Genomic DNA, 21,235 nt, shown 5'->3' on the forward strand with positions numbered 1-21,235 from the left:
CTCCTACAGACTGGGTTTGGAAACTAAACACAAATTACGAACAAATGCATTCATCATATGCAAATAAAATACTGGAAAATATACCCATAAATGCTTATTGAACCAACTGAAATTATCACATCTGCACCTTTATCTTCTTTTTCTAATTAACAGAAAAAATGGAACTATTTAAACAATGCCATATGGCAAAAATGAAGTGAGAAACAATTCTTCAACCTCATGTTAATTAAATGGAGATGAAATGATTACATTCTTCTGTATATATTCAACCACTCTTTTTATTACTTTTAATAACATCTTTTCATGCAGCTTTTTTCTTTTTTTTTCATTTAAGTCCACTCATTTCTGCTCTTTAAACAGAACAAAGAGAGAGCAAAGAGCAAGTGATATCTTGATGCTTGAGGAGATGAAGATGTGGATCAAATAATCACTCACATGCATTAAGCATTCTAACTCTGACAAATTTTCACTTTAGATTTCTAACCACTGAAACACCGTAGCACACAGGAAAACAGAAAAGAGAGAGCAGATTAGATATTGCACTGGCTTCAGCACTGAAAGGCTAAGTTAATATATTACTCAAATAGCAATTTCAGAAAGCTAGTATAGATTTAGGTAGAATTTTAGAACATAAAGGCTAAGTATAGCTAGTATACTTAGTATATACATAGTATACTCTAGGTACACTGTAGGATGCTATATAGGTATATAGGTAAGATTTAGCTAGAATTTTAAAATATAAAGGCTAAGTATAGCTAGTATACTTAGTATAGTATACACTCAGTATATACTAGTATACCAGCTACAACTAAAAAGTGGCATTAAAAATAACTTTCTTAGACTGATGAGCAGCCTTTAGTTTCACATTAACAACAAGTCAAATGCACCTAGTACTAAATTACAGCCACCTAAACTACTAAAAACCATATGAGGATTCTGAAAACAATCTGCAAAAGAAGAAATAGAATACTACAGAAAAGCAACAGCATGAAGCAAAACAATTCTGTTTTGCTGCAACCTACATAATAGAAACTATTTCTAATTACATATTACTAATCCTTCTTAACATTAATCACAGTAACCAAAGCCTATCAACTTTAAACAAAATAAAAAACATTCCATTGCTTAGTCTATCTTTACCTGAGAACCACTTTCAGTTGATGAATTTTCTGACAAAAAAAAACAAGCTTATTTTTCTTTTAAAAAATTATTATTTTAACATAATCTTACATCTTCTTCATATTACAAACTGTTTTTTTCCATTCTAATCTACCTGCTCTCAACATTAAATGTACCCATTATTAATTTGTCTTACCTGACCTAAAAAGGAGGAAACAAGGCCTCCCAAATTCCTTGTATAGATCATGCAGTCACACAGCACTTCAGTGCCTGGGTAAGAAGGGGCTGAAATCTCCAGTGGAGCTCTGAGTTCTGAATCCCTGGAGCTTGCTTATACAGCATGAAACAGTTTGATTTTTCCCTGCTAGGCTGTCATTCCCTTGTCACGTGTATCTGCAGCACAGCAACAAGAATGCTGTTCCCACCACTGTGCAACAGGTTCAAAATACCCAGCAAGCAACAGATGCTTGGCGCTTCTGTGGCAGAGAGCAATTCCAGCAAATGCATCTCCAGCCACCCCTTCTCCAGAAGCCAAAAAATCCTGGATAAATGCTAAGACACCTCAAACAGGGAACAGACCTAGAAAAATGTTGTGCATGCTAATCCCACTGAAGTGCAGTTCAGCCTTTGGTAAAATTCACTTTAAAAATTCCAGAGCAACTGTTTTTTTGGTAAGCATTTGCCAATTAACCTGTATTCGCAATTAAAAAAAACCTCTTGATCAGAAGTCCCTCAGAAATTTCTGCTAAAGTCACTTATTTTTGCAGAAATTTTAGGTTGTTGTCCTGATTCAGAAATTTTCATATTTACCTATCAAATTCAGAAGAATTAGCTCATAAATATAATAAACATATATTATGGCCAACCACATAAAACTGGAAATAATCCTGAATATCCCATAAAGTAAGACTCATAAAATAATATTGGAAATACATATTTTGATTTATTAACCTGTAATTTTCATAAAAGTAAGCCATTCTCCTGAAGTCACTCTTTGCTTGATTGGCTGCACTTCAAAATTCTATCTTTCTTCAGGATAGGTCTACTAAAAATTTTGTTTCTCCCATTAAGGAAAGTGGTAGCTCTCTCTGATAACCTCATATGACAATCTGTGATAAGAATAAACAAACTTTGTGAGGATTCTGAAAGTTAAAAGATAAACACAGTGAAAAAACCTCTTTCCCTACTTGTACTACACTCAGGCTGTGTGCATTGGCAGGTCTCTGGCACTGATGAAACAGATCAGACTATAGCTCTGTTTCCTGACTTGAGATCTGTATGACATTTGTATTTAGCTTTCTAACTGAAAGCAGTGACACAATTAAATCTTCATACAGTAAGACACTGCTACATACATCTTCTCTCTGAAATATATTTTCTGAATCACTATTAGCTTTTTAAACATATCTTAAGAATAGCTGGTCCTATTCACTGCTAAAACCAAGTGCATCTTTCAGAGCTACATTGAAGCCACATTGTGACCTACAGCCATTAGAACAGTACTAATCCACACAGACATGCAGAGATACCTTCTTCCCAGAATTAAATAAAAAAGGGGGGAGGAGAAGAAGGGAAAATATTTCTCAAAAATATTCCTTTTGTAAAATTATTTATATTTTGCAGACATCGCTCTACCCTGTAACAAATAAATACTCTACTCTTCCTCAGTAATTACTATCACTAACTAAGACATTAAACAATACATTTCTAATAAATTTTAGCTGTTTGGCAATTATTTTTCCCTCTAGTTTTAACTTCTAAGAACACAGGAGTTTTAAACAGGCACTTCTGATTTAACACTGATCTGACAGTTACAGAAATTATTAGGCACTGGAGCATTGATGTGGCTAGTGTAAGTCACTAACGCTGTGACTTGCTCTGACTTTTTATGCTGTTATTTTCTTGGCAAATAGAGCCAGGCTCTGAAACCCATTCTCCTATGACACAATGCTGGGACCTTAATCCTATTTTTTGTCATGGTGCTTACAATGCTTTTCTGGGATTTCCCAAAAGTAATATTCCACAGTTTTATATTGCATGTTTTAGGGTATTTTTTTATTCTTTTCAATGCTTCTTTTATATCATGATCTTGCATAAGTTTTCAAATTAACTTGTATTTCCAAATATTTTTCCAAATTTTGCAAACAGAGTAAGATTACTGTTCCATTTAAGCTTCCTTCAATCAAGTTCAAAACAAAAAAAAAAAAAAAGCACAAAAAATACATAAATGACACCTATGACAATACTGTCACATTTTATAAATAGGTTTTAGGCTCATGGTCACTGAAAGCATGTTTTTAAAGATGAATCTACTTCCTGACCTGCACGGTTCTGATTGCAAAATTCACTATTAATAAAAACATAAGGGAATACCACTCAGGTCTCCGATAACAGCATTCATCAGAATGATGCGAAATATGAAACAGATTGATTATGGAAGTGGTACACAGGTCCCCTCCAAATGTTTTATAACTCAAAGCAAAAGTTATGTTACAACATAACAAACAAAAACTTGTTCTTCAAAATTTTTCTGTCAAGTGGATTATCATCATGCTTATGTCTCATATTTCAGCCGTATCAGTGCAGCAAGGTATGCACTGTCATTTTCAGAGAAAAATATGTGGAAATTAAGTACATTTCTTTTGACACAAACTAAGTACAAGCAGTGCCATGGCAAAGTCAAACTGGAGAAGAAAAACCAAAAAGGCATGGTATGAAGAGACACATGGTACCCAAGAGCACAATGCCTGATAATCTTCAATATCTTAGAGAAAGCAGCATAGGTAATTAATATTTTAATATACAGAACTCTATTTTTTTTCCCTTTATTATCTGAGAAACCAGTGCATTTTTCTGACACACACTCCAAATGTAACTTAACTTCTTTCTTGGCCAGGCAAATATCTGTGAATTTCATACAGGAAGGCCTCAGAGATTGCTTTCTGACATGATTCACTGTCACTGTATGGATGACACTTCTTATAATGCAACTATTATTGTGAAAAATCATTATTAACATCTTAATAGCAACAAATGATACAGATCTAATAATATAGTACTTATTTTTACCCAAATGAACACAATTGTCTTAAATTAGCCAAGCAATCATTATTCGTATTAGAAATAGTCCTTTTTTTTTTTTTTTTTCAATTGCAGGCACCATCCTTGTTGATAATATGCATCATATACATTGAAACAGACAGCATTTTCAGTTATGAAAATTAGTATGGAAAAAAAAATCTTTCTTACCTATGTATACAATTTTTAGATTCGAGATATGCCATACCAGAAGCAGCATCCAATGAAAATTTCACCAACTGTTTGGTTTTTAGATCATCCTTCTTTTTTCTCAAAAAGGACAGGAAATCACCTCCTAGCAAAACAGAGAGATGGACAGTGAGACACAACAGATAGTGTACTGGCATTTACTTCTCTTAGGGGTGCAAAACCAAACTAAATGCAGCGATTTTCTGAACGCATCAGTTTGAGGTTAGCTTAAGAACAAGGAACTTACCTTCCAAAAAGCAGTTTCCCTAACTTCCCCATAAACACTAAGTGCTTAAAGTGAAAACTGCACAGCATGTTTCTAATATACACAAAATCTTTACCAGTGTACATTAAATCCAGACATACGAAAATTGTTGACAAAACCTAATTTGTGATAAATGTAACTAATGACAGAATGGTTGCTGCAAGGGTTTACAAAAATTCCAAATAAAGAGTTTAGGTCCTGCTACTTAGATGAGTGTGATTTTTAGTTGATCATTTGCATGGGTGTATCTCAAATTCTGCACTGATGTGTTTGGGGTCATACCCTGAAGAGGGGTAACAAATTGTTTTACTTCTCAGGCAGTGCTAACTGCATATTTGACACTGCCAACTGAAGGCAAACAATGGTTGCTGTGACTTCACAGTATTCTGCCTTGGAGGAACAAAACTACTGTCCTCTTGTCTGAGGAGGAAAGGGGACAGTATGGAGGATTTCAAAAAAGACATCTGTGTTTGCAAAAAAGAGTTTCTGAAAACTAAATTAGGACAAAGATAAGCAAGAGAGACATTTTATGTCTGCATATATTACATGGAGACATTTTATGGACTGCATTGCCATTTTCTGATTGATATTAACTGTATTAAGTATTTTTTCCAAAATACACTCTTCCAGACAAAGACAAAAAATTGTATTGGAACTTTCAACAACACATTATTTATTTACTAGAATGTAGCCAGCCATTGCTCCAGTCTTTGTTTCTCTTCACTTTGCACTGAATTGACCATAGTGATACACATTGGCAAATACTGCACTCTCACACAATTCTATTTGCTGCCTTCTTATCTACGTGAAAAGACATTATTAAAAGCTTCGTATGGGATTTTCTTAGAAGGCCATTCCTATTTATATTTCATACTGCAAAAAGTAAGAGAATATTAAATGTCTGCTGTTGTGAAGTGTAACTGCAATACCTACCTAATATTAAATTGGAGTAATTGTAAAATGGATTAGCACCTTAACTGTCAACTGTTCTGTTTATTCTTTTTGCCTGGATTTAGGTATCTTTTAGTACAAATGATCTTGATAGGCTTTATAGGCTGTTCCTTAATGAAATTCACAGGAAATTAACACCTATTAAACTATAGATAACCAGTTTCCATTTTGCTTGACTTTTTTTTTTTTTTTTTTAACACAGTGATATTACAGGAAAGTGAGAAAACACAGTTTTCACAGAACAGTATAGTTGAGGCTGGCAGTGATCCTCTGGAGGTCACCTGATTCAACAGTCTGCTCAGGCAGGGCCCACTAGAGCTGGGTGCCCAGGACTATTCCCAGATGGCTTTTGAATATCTCCATGCATGGAGGTGTCAGAACCTCTCTGTGTCAGTGCTCAGTCACCATCACAGGGAAGTACTGCCTGATGCTCAGGAGGCACTTCCTGTATTTCAGTGTGTGCCTATCTTCTCTCTTCCTGTTATGGGGCATGACTGAAAAGAGCATGGCTCCAGCCTCTTTGCACCCTCCCTGGTATTTATATACATTGATGAGACCTCCTGACCCTTCTCTTCTCCAGGCTGAACAGTCCCAGCTTGCTCAGTCCTTTCTCTTAGAAAAGCTGCTCCAGTCCCTTCATCATCTTGGTGGCCCTTTGCTGCATTATCTCTAATGTGTCCATGTCTGTCTTGTACTGGGGAGCCCAGAACTGGACATGGTATTCCAGATGTGGCCACACCACTGCTGAGTAAAAGAGGAAAGATCATCTTCCTTGATCTGCTAGCAACACTTCTCCTAATGCAGCCCATAACACAGAATAACATTCACCTTTCCCACAAGGACACATTGCTGGTCTGTGTTCAACCCTTAGTGTCCACCAGGACCTCCAGGTCTCTTTCTGCCAAGATGCTTCCTAGCTGGGCAGCCGCCAGCATGTTCTGTTGCCTGGAGCTGTTCCTATCCCTGACTATAGGACTTTACTCTTCCCCTTGTTGAACTGCATGAGGTTCCTGTCAGCCCATTTCTCCAGCCTGTCCAGGTGCCTCTGGATGACAGCACAACCCTCTGGTGTATCAGCCCCTCCTCCCAGTTCAGTGTCATCTGCAGACTTGCTGACAGTGCACTCTGCCTATCATTCAGATCATTAACGAAGATGCTGAACAGGTCTGGACACAGTATTGACCTCTGTAGTACACTGCTCTTTAATGACCTCTAATTTCCTTCATACTTTGATTCCAGTTAAACAGGTGAATAAATTTACCTGATACATTCTTTCTTCAGTGACAGATTTCCAGCCATTTTTAAAAAGCAGTGTACTTAACAGCAAAAACAGTCTCTTTAAGGCATATATAGTCTATTTTTCCATTTGTAAGAATAACAAAGGGTTTGTATAAACCACATAATCCAATACTATGGATTATCTAGGTATTTAACTACCAGACTGCCAGAATACATTTTTCAAGTACAAGGATGAAAGCAAAGTTGAGTGATCTTTTTTACTCACAATGCTAGGAATTGTCCATTTTGGGCCAGCCCTTAGGAACTACTAAAGATTTTTAAGATATTAAAAGTTAACCATATGCATTAAAAATTTTGAAATAATACATGTTATAAATTTGTTTCTAATATTCTCAGGCAATCAAAATATTGTCCTAACCTTGATCACTTTGTTTCTGAACAGGATCAAAAGCTGCTCAGTTCCTCACACTAGAATAAGCCAAACTCGCAAGAGCAGAAACCTGTAACTTCCCAGTGCAGGAAGTGATTTAGACTTGCTAGTTTTCAGTGTTTGTACTGTATTGAACTTTCAGAGTTCTGAGCAGAACCAGCACAATATACCTTGAGCTGCATACAGTGTTTTTTATGCCTATCATCAAAACACAGTTTAATAAACTTATCCTAATCTGCCTCAGTCTCAATAGCGAAAAAAGTCAGCAAAAGAACATTTTCAATAGCAGTTTTGTTTCCTTCTATCTATCCTGGCACAGAGATGACAAAAATGTCTTTTAAATAATCTGTTCAGTATTGATTTGAAAGCACCCTCTGTTGCAGACAAAAGAACAAAGTGATACACTTGTATAAAATACGTCATTTTAGGTCAAATCTGATCCTCAAATTAAATCTTCATCATTGTGATATGAACATAGTCTTAAGTCTGTCCTTTAACTAACAGAAATTTTCTTACTAGTAGATTTTTGCTTTTACTGTCTATTGTGGCCAATTTTCCACTTACTCATCTTCATAGAAAAGCATGCACACGAATACCTTCACTGATAAGAGGATTTCACTATAAACCCTTCAGTGTAGAACTGTGGCTATGTAATGTCTTTATGTGCTTCTTAAAACATGTTTAAATATAGAAAGCCCTAATTCACTATTTGCAGCACACAGTGTCACAACATCTTCTCCAATATAGTAGCCATTGATAAAAAAATTAAATAAACAGACCAATTAGACTATTAAACAACTGAAACTAAACTAGATTACTACATACTAGTACTTTCTCTTCTACATGAAATTTCTATTGTATTCTACATGGTTATGCGTTATTACAGTTAATGGAATTCAACACTTATCAGGAAATAAGGTTTGCTCCAACCACTCTAAGTACTATAGAAATAATTAGACCATTACAGTATTATCACCAAACAGAAACTGACTGCCTGTTTTGGGTTTACAAGAGGATAAATAACAGTACAAGAGTGTCTGCCTAATACGATAAAATTATTTTACTAAGTAGATGACAAGAGGCAGTATATCTAAGCAGAAGCTCCGTGAGAGCAGACTCTAGTAACTGTATTCCTGAAAACACCCCTTCATGTATTTCACTGTGAATATGAGCTATTTCTCATTATACGCAGAATTTTTAAGCATAACAATACCACATACCAGCATTTCCTACTGTTGGCCATAGTTTATAACGTAAATTTTATGCTGTATGTTGAACAGTATTTTATGGCAATGTAACAGTTCCATTAATGGTGCACACAAAAGTAAGCTGATGTTTTGCAGGAGAAGAAAAACTATCTGTGATCTATGAGAATAAATCAAAATACAAGAAACACCAATGAAATAATTCCTGACTTTAATGGCATTTATGATCAGCCGTGAGCACACAAGTCAGTGTTCTCCTGAGTTGGTGCCCAAAATGGCACCCATCTACTTGTTCTACGCAGTCCTGTCATTCTTCTGAATGCCAACAGTGCCAATATCCACACTGAATATAATTAAAAAATAGCTTTGAAATTATGGTGCAAAATCTCTCACTTACTGATTTTTAGATATGTAGACATATATTATATATTGTATCTCTATATGGCATCACGCAATTTAAATAATGTTGCAAATAATAATTATACAAATATGAATATGAGCATATTTTTTAAATGCAGACACATTAAATAATAGATATTTTTACCTAAAAGTTATTACAGGTAAAGCAAAAACAATAATGTGAAGGAATACCAATAAATAAAAATTAAGACATAAGATGCATATAGAAGTTCTTGCAACTACGAAAACACTCTACTGTTTTTTTACTTTTGGGTTTTTTTATTCAGTTTTCGGATTTTCCAGTTTCATCTACTTGACGATACATTTTTGTGCAATCTCAATACGGAATATAATATCATCAAAGCCTAAAATATTTTAAAATATAAAAAACAAACTCTAATCTCAAATGTTACATTAAAAGAAGATTGTATAGAGGGCTTCTGGTTTTATCAACTAGAGGAGCTATGAGCCTGAAGGAGCTTTTAATCACTACCACCTACAACCTGACAAAGGAATTTAACTGCTTCCTCTCTTAGTATCTTCACAGTTGGAAAACATAGAGCAAATCGGAAGGCAGGGACCCATATGAATGTACAACACAAAGAAATGAAAGAATAAAGAAAAAATGGGGTCTGTATATCTGCATGTGTGTGCATACACCCAGAAGGCTTGAGAGGGTGAAGCTGCACATACACATACACACTGAAGGAATCCACAGAAGGGTGACTGGTTCATAGCATGACATGCCCAACAAGAAAGAAGGTGGCAGAGGTAGAACCATGGCAGGTCGCAGTGAAGTAGAGACAAAGAAAAACGGAAGCTGGAAGCTTAGCTGAGCACAAGAGAAAATGAGAAGAGAAAGTGAAGGGCAGACAGAAGGTGGCTTTAGCAACAGCTAGGTATTAAACCAGATAATTCATCTGACTAGGAAAAAAAAACAAAACAACAAAAAACCTGAAAACAAAGCCAGTCACTACCACTATTAAAAATCTGCACCTTATCTCTGATTTCAATTTGGCTAGAATTAGGTCTTTTTTTCTTTCTGCTGCCTTGATTTTTTCACCAGCAGTAAAGATACAGGATGTGACTGCAAGCTAGGATATAGATCTGAAATTCGCTGGCAAAAGTGCATAATACAACCACAGGGGCAGATCATGCAAACCTTTTTATTAAAAGTTTAAAGTGATGTCTGACAAGAACTAATAGAGAAAAAAAAAATCTCTATAGAGATTTCAATCCTCCAGAAGCAGGAAAGAGAAAAAAGCACCACCAAAGTCGAAAACACAGCAGCTGAATCACATAATATGAAACTAAAAGTTCCCATTTTTTCACCATTGGTCAACATCTCAAGAATGTCTATGAAACTGGCTGCAAGGCTAACGTTAAGCTCAGATAAGCCACAGCATGGATGCACTTTAGCTACTCCTGGCATTAGCTCTCCCTTATTCAACATGACAATTCATGGAAACATAGAATATTTAGGGTTGGAAAGGACCTTAGGATCATCTGGTTCCAGCCCCCCTGCTATGGGCAGGGACACCACGCTAAACCATGTCACCCAAGGCTTCATCCAACCTAGACTTGGACACTGCCAGGGATGGAGCATTCACAACTTCCTTGGACAACCCATTCCAGTGCCTCACCACCCTTACAGTAAAGAATTTCTTCCTTAGATCCAATCTAAACTTCCCCTGTTTAAGTTTTAACCCATTACCCCTTGTCCTATCACTACAGTCCCTAATGAAGAGTCCTCACCAGCATCCTTATAGGCCCCCTTCAGATACTGGAAGGCTGCTATGAGGTCTCCACGCAGCTTCTCTTCTCCAGGATAATCAGCCCCAACCTTCTCAGCCTGTCTTCATACGGGAGGTGCTCCAGTCACCTGATCATCCTTGTGGCCCTCCTCTGGACTTGTTCCAACAGTTCCATGTTCTTTTTATGCTGAGGACACCAGAACTGCACACAATACTCCAAGTGAGGTCTCATGAGAGCAGAGTAGAGTGACTACTGATAGTAGTATACTATATCATAGTATATAATGATCAGAGTATAGAGGTAATGAACATGTCTTATCAACTATCAAAAGTGTTGCTAACATTCACACACTTTTTCTATTCTGGGTGCTTGTTCCAATGCAAAAAGTGTTTTGAATTTTACTTTTGTTATTTCAGAAATGCATACAGTTCATTTGATACATAATGGAAATCCATCTTTCCTAGCCATATGCAGTCCAGTGTACTACATTAAACAGGAAACAGGCTCTTGTGACAATACCTTCACTTTGTACTTTTGAGTCTTTTGAGTCTTCTATTTTAATCTACTTATTTTGTGTTTCCTAAAATGCATAACTACTCAAGCACCTTTAAGTGATTTTCCATGGTGTTTGGAAATTAAGCTCTCGCAAACATTTCATACTGTGTTCAGCAGGGCTGCATTGAATCTCTTCTGCCCAACCTGCAGCTGTGCCTGGGGTTGCTCTGACCTAGGTGTAGGACCTTCCACTTGGCATGGTTAAACCTCATAGAGCTGGCATCAGCCCACCTCACAAGCGTGTCAAGGTCCCTCAGGATGGCATTCCTTCCCTCCAGCCTATCAAACACACCACACAGCTTGGTGTCATCAGCAAACTTGCACAAAAGCTCAGATAATACAGGTATCATTTATTTGTTAAATAAATGTTATACGTACCTCAGCCTCAGCTCTAAGACTTCGGGTATAAATGGGCTTGTTGATTTCACTGGAAGTAACAGCAGAAATACAAGGAGCTGGTTGTGATTTGATGCTATACCCTGAGGTATAGGTATAGCACACGCAGAAAGTAAGAGTAATTCCGCAAAAGTCAGTGAAGATTCAGAAAGTTGTACCAGATATACCACAGCACTAGCTATAACCAAGCTGTAGGTATTTCTCCACTTTACGCTGTACAGCATTCTCTTCTGACAAAGGCTAAAATGAGGGCCCAAGAGGCCAGGCAAGATACTGGACTTTTGCAAATGCTTCTGACCTAACATGTCTTGCTGGAGTAAAAAGTAACATACAGAAAAGAGAAATGGAGGCACCTTTATTTCAGAAGAGATGGGAGTAAGTAGCCAAGATGGGCCAAAGACACCAGGAAGCAGGTCAGACACCATAAACAGGGCTCAAAGGTAATCACAGAGCCTGGGTTAAGAATGGCTTATCAAATCTTCTTACAGGCAGTAGAGAAATGTCTATGGTCTTTCTGAACATGCATGGCAGCCAGAGTTGCTGGTAGTGCTGCACCCAGGCTAATAAAATCTGTCACTTCTGAACAGTTTCTGCATCAATGGCATAGGCAATTTGCATCTCAAATGATTCAGCATAAACTTCAACAGGTTACCTTATCCAGTTGCAAAGATGCATGATACGACCTTCCTGAGCTTTGAAAGCTAACTACATATGTCTAGATATAAGATGAGCATACACATTTGAAAACTAATTCAGGCACCTTTCCATGCTATTAGATTACTGGATATTTTCATAGCTGTTCATATACACAAGCAGAGCTCAACCTGTTTCCAGCTGCAAATGGTCAGCAGATCCACTGTGATTTATGTCAGCATAAGCCTAAGAAAAACAAGTAAAATTTCATGCCTAGTTAAGTGGTTACTTTTTTTGCAACCCTGTATCCATTTTCAAATAGGAATTCTATGATGGTACCAGGAATGCACATATTCCACAGACATGTCTACAATTCATTTGATATTAGAGGGAAAAATGCCCATAAATGTTCACTGGGGAGGGGGTGTCAGCATCATACTAAGCGCAGATCTCTGATAGAACAGACTAAATAAGCCTATGGTCACAAATGGATTTGGAGACCAAGAACTATGGCTGAAAAACTGTTCAAAACTGTATGAGGTAAGGATCTGGAACAGAAAGGAGATCAGATTTTCATAATATTGTAACATATAATATATTCATAATGTATTATATCATCAAAATTCACATGCTACAGGAATTTAATTTAAAACTCAGCAGACAAACGAGACTCTTGAATTGTCTATTGCTAAATGCCTGACACAGCAAAAAGAAAATGCTTTCAAAATATTTCTGTGGATGTAATTTTAACTATATTAAGTATAAAAATGTTTAAATGTATAGCAATCTGAAACAGAAAGTAGACTATCAGCTTGCAATTAAACATCCAACCTCTAAAACAAGAAGGTCACAAAACAATACAACTATAAATTCTTTCTACTACTTTAAATCAACTATCGCAATATATAAAGATGTTTGCATCTATTGTCAATTAGATGAATCCTTCTGGAGTGAGTTGGTGCAGGTGTGATGATGATGCTTATCTTAACAATCTGCATGGACTCTTTTTGCTGGAGGGGCAGAGACACCTTCAAAGGTTCTACAAAATAAACTGCTGAAACTTGTAACTGCACTACAGAATTACAGATCTATCTTCAAAATCTCTCAGTCTAGATCTCCCACTCACCATTCACAAATATGTGAAGTTCCTACCTCTAAACTGAATTCTCCTTTCAGGGCAAGCTAATATTTGAGTAAATGGAAATGAAAATAACAAATGACAAGAAAGAATTTTGTGGTTTGGAACTGGTTTTTGCATCTCACCAATTACAAGTGATTTTGATTTGTTTTTTCCTGAAAAGTAGGGAAAAAAAAAAACTTCAAAGTTTAAAGGAACTCCTGTTTTTTTTTCGTTTGTTTTTATTATATGTGAGATTGCACAACAAATTAAGAGCAGATGAAACACAGCTAACTGATTCTGAGTGTTTCGGTAAATTAAAAGCCTGTGTTCGCAAAACAAAAATACCATAATGAGACCCAAGATCACTAAGAGAGAAGTTGGGACCAGGAAGATAACAGTGAGGAAGGTAAAAAAGAAGGGTATTCTAGTCACCTGTTTTCCTATCTTTTTCCATTAAAAGATGTTGAGGTCACCCTCAAAGGTGAAAAGAACAGGAAGGTTTTCTTAACCTCTTCATGCACTTTCCTGATAATCTTCTTTATACCCCATCAAAATCCAGCATCCATTTGTCTCAAGTTATCACTTTGGCCACCTTACAGATAACGCTAGCAGTATTCCAGGCAGTCTTTCTGATCATCATCTAAATTAGTTGAAAATGAGCTGTTATTAAAACTCCTTATGCCCTGTGTGGCCCTAAGAGAGAATGGCAAATTGCTCTTTTCCTGTTCTGAATACCAAAGCAGCTTCTCATAATTACTTCCTTTTCTTCAGTTTTAAGGTCAACAACACAGGTTAAAGCACCAAAAAAAACCGCTGGGAAAACATGCACAAAGCAAAGAAAAAATGGATATAGTAACCTGTAAAATGTAAGTAAAACGCTCATTTTTTTAGATTGATGTGGCATCACAGAGAAGTTATGTGCTTTCTCACACAGTTCTATAAACCATACATTCACACAAAGTTCTACTGTTCCTCATTTTCAAAACCATCCCTGCCAAAGGCTATCTACATTAGAAAATTACTGTGGTGCAGGCTACATTCACAGTCTCAAATAACTAGCAACCCTCACTGAAAAACCTTAAGATTAGTATCCCATCATTATTACTTTACTTTTCCACCAAGTTAGTCAAGTCAGCATGATGATACAAACTCATGTCTCTATATTAACATTAAGCATTTGGCAAATCTCAACATATGTTTTTTTCCCTGAAATTCTTTGTAATTATCACTTTAATTTCTTCTTTCTTAAAATCAACAGAGTATTTAAAATGTATCATACCAGATTATGAAAAAGTTATGTATTAAGTTATTAAATAATGCAGTATTCATATTTTTAGAAGGTATCAGAAAAAAAAACTCCCATCAAACACCCCCTTTGCAATAAACCTTATGAAACCATCTAAGCTATAATTTCATTCTAAATTAGTAAGAAAAAAAGGAACAATACCACAAAGAAAATAATTTACAGCAGCTTATATGATTCACAGAATCAGAATGGTTAGGGTTGGAAAGGACCTTAGGATCATCTAGTTCCAACCCCCCTGCTATGGGCAGGGACACCTCACACTAAGCCATGTCACCCAAGGCTCCTGCCAACCCAGACATGGACACTGCCAGGGATGGAGCATTCACAACTTCCTTGGGCAACATATTCCAGTGCCTCACCACCCTTACAGTAAAGAATTTCTTCCTTAGATCCAATCTAAACTTCCCCTGTGTAAGCTGTACCTCATTACCCCTTGTCCTGTCACTACAGTCCCTAATGAAGAGTCCTCACCAGCATCCTTATAGGCCCCCTTCAGATACTGGAAGGCTGCTATGAGGTCTCCACGCAGCTTCTCTTCTCCAGGATAAACAGCCCCAACCTTCTCAGCCTGTGTTCATACAGGAGGTGCTCCAGTCCCCTGATCATCCTCGTGGCCCTCCTCTGGACTTGTTCCAACAGTTCCATGTCCTTTTTATGTTGAGGACAACAGAACTGCACACAATACTCCAAGTGAGGTCTCACAAGAGCAGAGTAGAGGGGCAGGATCACCTCCTTTGACCTGCTGGTCACGCTCCTTTTGATGCAGCCCAGGATATGGTTGGCTTTCTGGACTGCAAGTGCACACTGCCAGGTCATGTTGAGTTTTTCATGAACCAAAACCCCTAAGTCCTTCTCCGCAGGGCTGCTCTGAATCTCTTCTGAATCTCTTCTGCCCAACCTGTAGCTGTGCCTGGGATTTCTCTGTCCCAGGTGTAGGACCTTGCATTTGGAATGGTTAAACTTCATAAGGTTTGCATCAGCCCACCTCACAAGCGTTCCTCTGGATGGCACTCCTTCCCTCCAGTGTATCAACCGAACCACACAGCTTGGTGTCATTGGCAAACTTGCTGAGGGCGCATTCAATCCCACTATCCATGTCACCAACAAAGACATTGAACAAGACTGGTCCCAATACCAATTCCTGAGGGACACCACTCCTTACTGGTCTCCAGCTGGACACTAAGCCACTGACCATAACTCTGTGCGTGGCCATCCAGCCAGTTCTTTATCCACTGAGTGGTCCACCTATCAAATTGATGTCTCTCTAGTTTACACAGAATCACAGAATCCCAAGGCTTGGAAGGGACCTCGAAAGATCATCTAGTCCAACCCCCCTGCAAGAGCAGGGTAACCTAGAGTACATCACACAGGAACTTGTCCAGGCGGGCCTTGAATATCTCCAATGTAGGAGACTCCACAACCCCCCTAGGCAACCTGTTCTGGTGCTCCGTCACTCTCACAGTAAAGAAGTTCTTTCTGATGTTAACGTGGAACCTCCTATGCTCCAGTTTACATCCACTGTCCCTTGTCCTACCACTGGGTATGACTGAAAAAAGCCTAGCTCCATCATCCTGACACCCACCCTTTACATATTTGGAAACACTGATGAGGTCACCCCTCAGTCTCCTCCAAACTAAAGAGACCCAGCTCCCTCAGCCTCTCCTCATAACAGAGGTGTTCCACTCCATCATCTTTATGGCTCTGTGCTGGACTCTTTCAAGCAATTCCCTGTCCTTCTTGAACTGAGGGGCCCAGAACTGGATGCAATATTCCAGACGCGGCCTCACCAAGGCAGAGTAGAGGGGGAGGAGAACCCCTCTTGCCCTACTAACCACACCCTTTCTAATGCACCCTAGGATGCCATTTGCCTTCTTGGCCACAAGGGCACATTGTTGGCTCATGGTCATCCTTCTATCCACCAGGACCCCCATGTCCCTTTCCCCTTCACTACTTTCCAGCAGGTCAACACCCAATCTGTAGTGGTACATGGGGTTGTTCTTCCCAAGATGCAGGACTCAACACTTGCCCTTGTTGAATTTCATCAAGTTTCTCCCTGCCCAACTCTCCAGCCTGTCCAGGTCTCGCTGAATGGCAACACAGCCTTCTGGTATGTCAGCCACTCCTCCCAGTTTGGTGTCATCAGCGAACTTGCTGAGGGTACACTCAGTTCCCTCATCCAGGTCGTTGATGAAAATATTAAACAGCACTGGTCCCAGCACCAATCCCTGAGGGACTCCACTAGTCACAGACCTCCAGCTAGATTCTGCCCCATTGACCACAACTCTCTGCCTTCTTCCTTTCAACCAGTTCTTGATCCACCTCACTACCTGATCGTCAAGCCCACATTTCCTTAGCTTATCTATAAGGATGCTGTGGGAGACAGTATCAAATGCCTTACTGAAATAAAAAAAAACACATCTAACACTCTACCATCATCCATCCACCTAGTTACTTCCTCATAGAAGTCTGTAAGGTTCATCAAACATGACTTCACCCTGGTAAAACCATGTTGGCTGCTCTTAATGACCCCCTCATCCTTCATATGTCTAGAGATGGCATCAAGAATAAGTTATTCCATCACCTTTCCAGGGATGGAGGTAAGGCTGACCAGTCTATAATTACCCGGGTCCTCCTTCTTGCTCTTCTTATAGACTGGCGTGACATTTGCCATCCTCCAACCCTCAGGCACCTCTCCCGTTTCCCATGATTTACCAAAGATGATGGAGAGTGGCCTAGCAATGACCTCCGCCAGCTGCCTCAGCACCTGTGGGTGTATTCCATCCGGACCCATCGATTTATAGATGTCCAGATTGCATAGCTGATCCCTAACCCAATCCTCATCTACCAAAGCAAACTCCTCCTTTGTCCTGACTCCTTCTGGGGCTATAGGAATCTGGGACCCCCGGGGAGAGTCTGCAGGAGTAAAGACAGAGGCAAAGAAGGCATTCAGCACCTCTGCCTTCTTTATATCCTCTGTCTCCAGGGCACCCACTTCGTTCAGCAGTAGGCCTATACAAGGATGTCATGTCGAACAGTGTTGAATGCTTTGCACAAGTCCAGGTACATGATGTCACCTGCTCTACCCCTGTCTGTCAGTTCCGTAGTCCCATCATAGAATGCCACCGAATTGGTCAGGCAGGATTTCCCCTTAGGGAAGCCATGCTGGTTGTCAACAACCACCTTGTTGTTTTTCATGTGCCTTAGCATGCCTTCCAGGATAATCTGCTCCAAGATTTTGCCAGGCACAGAGGTGAGACTAACTGGTTTGTAGTTCCCAAACTACAAGCTCTAGACTACTGAAGTTCTTAATACTAACAGGTCTATTTCTTTCTAAGCAGATTTTTGGAAAGGTATGAAAATCTTGGGCAGTATACATCAAATTGAGAATTCTATTCTGCTTTTTCTCAAGCTGATCTTCAACATTCTACTTTTTCAATACAGGATTCAAAGTTCAGGGCATGATATTGCAAGTACAGTAAGATTTAAGTTCACTGTCATGGAGTTCTCATTAGGTCTGTGGTAACACAGCATCTGAAATCTGTTCTTGGGCAGTAGAGACAGAAAAAGAAACAGGCAGTCAGATACTGTTCCCCTACATCCAGTAGCCTCACTGACATCATAATCAGTAGAGAGACTTTACCCACTGTATTGTCCCCAGGTATTGCTGCAAGGTAAATCTCAGGGTCATAGATAAGTTTACAGGCTCTTTATCTGAACAACATCTTAGTATTAAAACACAGTCCTCCACTGGATGCATATCCTTCCTGTGCATACGCTGCGCAGATTATTATCAAATGCTCAACAAATTCATATGCTCTCTGGCTCAGACCATCACACCACGTGCCCAGGGAGCTGAGATTACTGGAGTCTATGCATCTAGAAACCAGCATATCTGACTTACCAGGTGAAGACGTGCATATGCATTGTGCAGGCCCACCCTAAATTAAGAGTCCTAATAGTATATGAAGAGTAGAAGCTAGCAATATGAAACCAGGTAATATGAGCAAAGTTAAGTGCACAGCAAATGAGAAATAAAAGCCCAACTCTTATTAGGAACACAAAACAAGTGCAAAAAAAAAATCAGCATAGAAATGCATGGGTGTTGTGCTCCTCATTTTCTTTCTTTTTAACAGTCTTAATATTTTCAAATTGTATTACAACATTTGCTAATGGAGAACATCTCAGAGAGATTTGCTCTTGTTTGGTAGTTATGACTCTCTATGACTACTGTAGTTAACAAAGATTATTTCCAATTGAGTTGTTTTCTCAGCTCTTAGTCTACTAAAAAATTCACAGAAAAAAAACCTATGACATTGTAAAACTCAAGGCTAATTTTTATTATGTGGTGGCTGAGAAACGAGTGAGCAGCTTCAGCACTGGGCCCTTGTAAGGATCTGGGCCCAGTATTTCAATGTCATTTAGATAAAAAAGAATAAAATTATTTGCAAGAATGCTTTAAAAGGTATTATAAATGTATCCATTATGCAGTCACAAATCAACATTTTAGAACCATCTGCTTTGCTAATTGCTTTTTCAGAGCAGCTAAGTAGCGTAACTTAAGCCTGCAATTCAGATTTTTCTATATATCTCTGTTAAAATATTTGTAAGGAAAAAATTAAAGACTCATTGACTCAACTTCAACAGCTCTCTTGGCGATTTTCTGAAGGGGAGGGAAAGAGAAAGAGAACAATTTGCTTGGGATTACAAAAATCTGAGATTTTATATATTGGTAACTCTCAATAAATTTCTGAATGGCAGTCTTACATCACATCTCTTCTATACATTTAACTTTCCATGTATATATATGAAGGACATAGTTGCTGTTACACCCCATTTTAGCTTCTGTTTATACAAGACAGGGAATATTTTAATCTTTTTTTTAATCAGTTACAAGAATAGCTTTTATAAAGCAACAACAAATCTAAATTAAACAACAAATAAATATTGCCCTACACAAAATAGAGCACATAGCTCCCAAACACCACTCTTTAGAATAATGATTGGGAGTTTCTTATTAGTAGTAGCCACCACAGCTTACTGAAATTTTTATTTGCAGTAAGTGTCTCAGGAAGAGTAAGAAACAATTGTAATCAGAGAAACTACTATATGCCTTTACTTGGGCAATATTACAGTTGCTCACCTGGAAAACAGAGCTCAGCTCTTTAAAATAATTCCAGTAGGTTTTTTTCCTACATTAAATTGCATGTTGCCTGATACACATTCTTTAAAATGTAAGAAAGACACTTATCTTGTGATGGTCATTGAGCATATTTTATTAGAAACTGTAAAACACATATTTCTTAAAGTATTTGTTTATGTCATAGATAGGCTATATATATATGACATTTGTAATGTGTGTATACATATATATATATTTCTTTCTTCAGAAAAAAATTGTCTTTCACCAGATTACTAGACTCTCTTACCTTGACATAAAAATCATGCATAGCTTGTAGGACTTTTACTGCCATATCTTTAATCTAGTCAATGAAGCATTCTAAGTCCATGTAATCACAACAGGATTATCATAAAAATACAGTTATGTCGTTCCAGGCCTTCTCCCTTATCAGTTTAAGGAACTGTTGCTTTCTATAGATGTTATCTGAGAAACTAGAAGGACAAGAGTAACCTCATCTCAACCTACTCTAAGAAAAGATATCACATTCTGCTCCTCCCCTTCTCACCTGTAGAGGTTCCTGCAGAAAGACCTGCAGGACAAGACTAAGAGGAGGCCTGGCTCTAACAACACATCTGGTGACAGGGAGACTAGATATATTTTTCCACATATGCATGATTTAAAGAGAATTTATGTAAAACACATACATATGACATTGAGATACTACCCTAATTTCTTTACAGGTGCTGGATTGAGAAAGAGATAACAGGGTCTTTCTGTACTGGAGTAATCTATGATGGATTGTCACAGGGCGGACATATACAGTGAGATCAGTATGGCCAATGGCAAGTAAGTGAATAGTAATTGATGGTTCTTTTTCATTAACATATATAGTTTCTCATCTACTTTTTCACTTTGGCTATGTATCTGAAACATGCTCTGCTACCTTATTTACTATTTCAGTTAATCCTTCCTATATCACATATTTTGAAATTTCTTTATGTGATTATCACTTTAGGATACGTCCCTTGTTATGTTAATGCACAAACAAAGAAAAGGGACAGACAAAGGATAACTGTCGTTGACAATTTGCTTTACTTCTCTTGTTTTCTGTTGGCAACATCTGGGCTATTTCTGCATGTAACAATGGGTGCACAGATGCTGAAATATGCATCTGCCACCTTCTCTATTGTTTTTAGTAATGACTTTATGCAGATGCATAGTTTTTAAAGCAATTTACATTTGCAACAAAGGAAAAAGAATCCTTTGCAGAGATAGCTTATGACAGAATCACGAACTGAGTACCACCTATCTACATAAAGTGCTAAGTTTCAAATTACATATTTAATACCTGAACAAATTAAGAATCTGAACTGAAATCTGAATCCAGAGCGACAAGCAGAATTAGCTGCTACTGAGCCAAACCACAGCAGTCTATATAGTATAGTAAGTATATAACTGACACGTATTTAGGATATA

The 21,235-nt window shown here is 38.0% G+C and overlaps 1 protein-coding gene across 1 annotated transcript in view; it reads right to left on the reverse strand.

Annotated features, from left to right (window-relative positions):
- The window catches only part of FER (FER tyrosine kinase), a 153,454-nt gene that overhangs the window by 39,436 nt on the left and 92,783 nt on the right, over nucleotides 1-21,235 (reverse strand). The window contains 1 exon segment of the mRNA XM_034072609.1: nucleotides 4,369-4,492. Coding sequence (XP_033928500.1) covers nucleotides 4,369-4,492 — 124 coding nt within the window.

This window comes from Melopsittacus undulatus, chromosome Z (genome assembly GCF_012275295.1).
Source record: "Melopsittacus undulatus isolate bMelUnd1 chromosome Z, bMelUnd1.mat.Z, whole genome shotgun sequence".
In the NCBI taxonomy this organism is placed as follows: domain Eukaryota; kingdom Metazoa; phylum Chordata; class Aves; order Psittaciformes; family Psittaculidae; genus Melopsittacus; species Melopsittacus undulatus.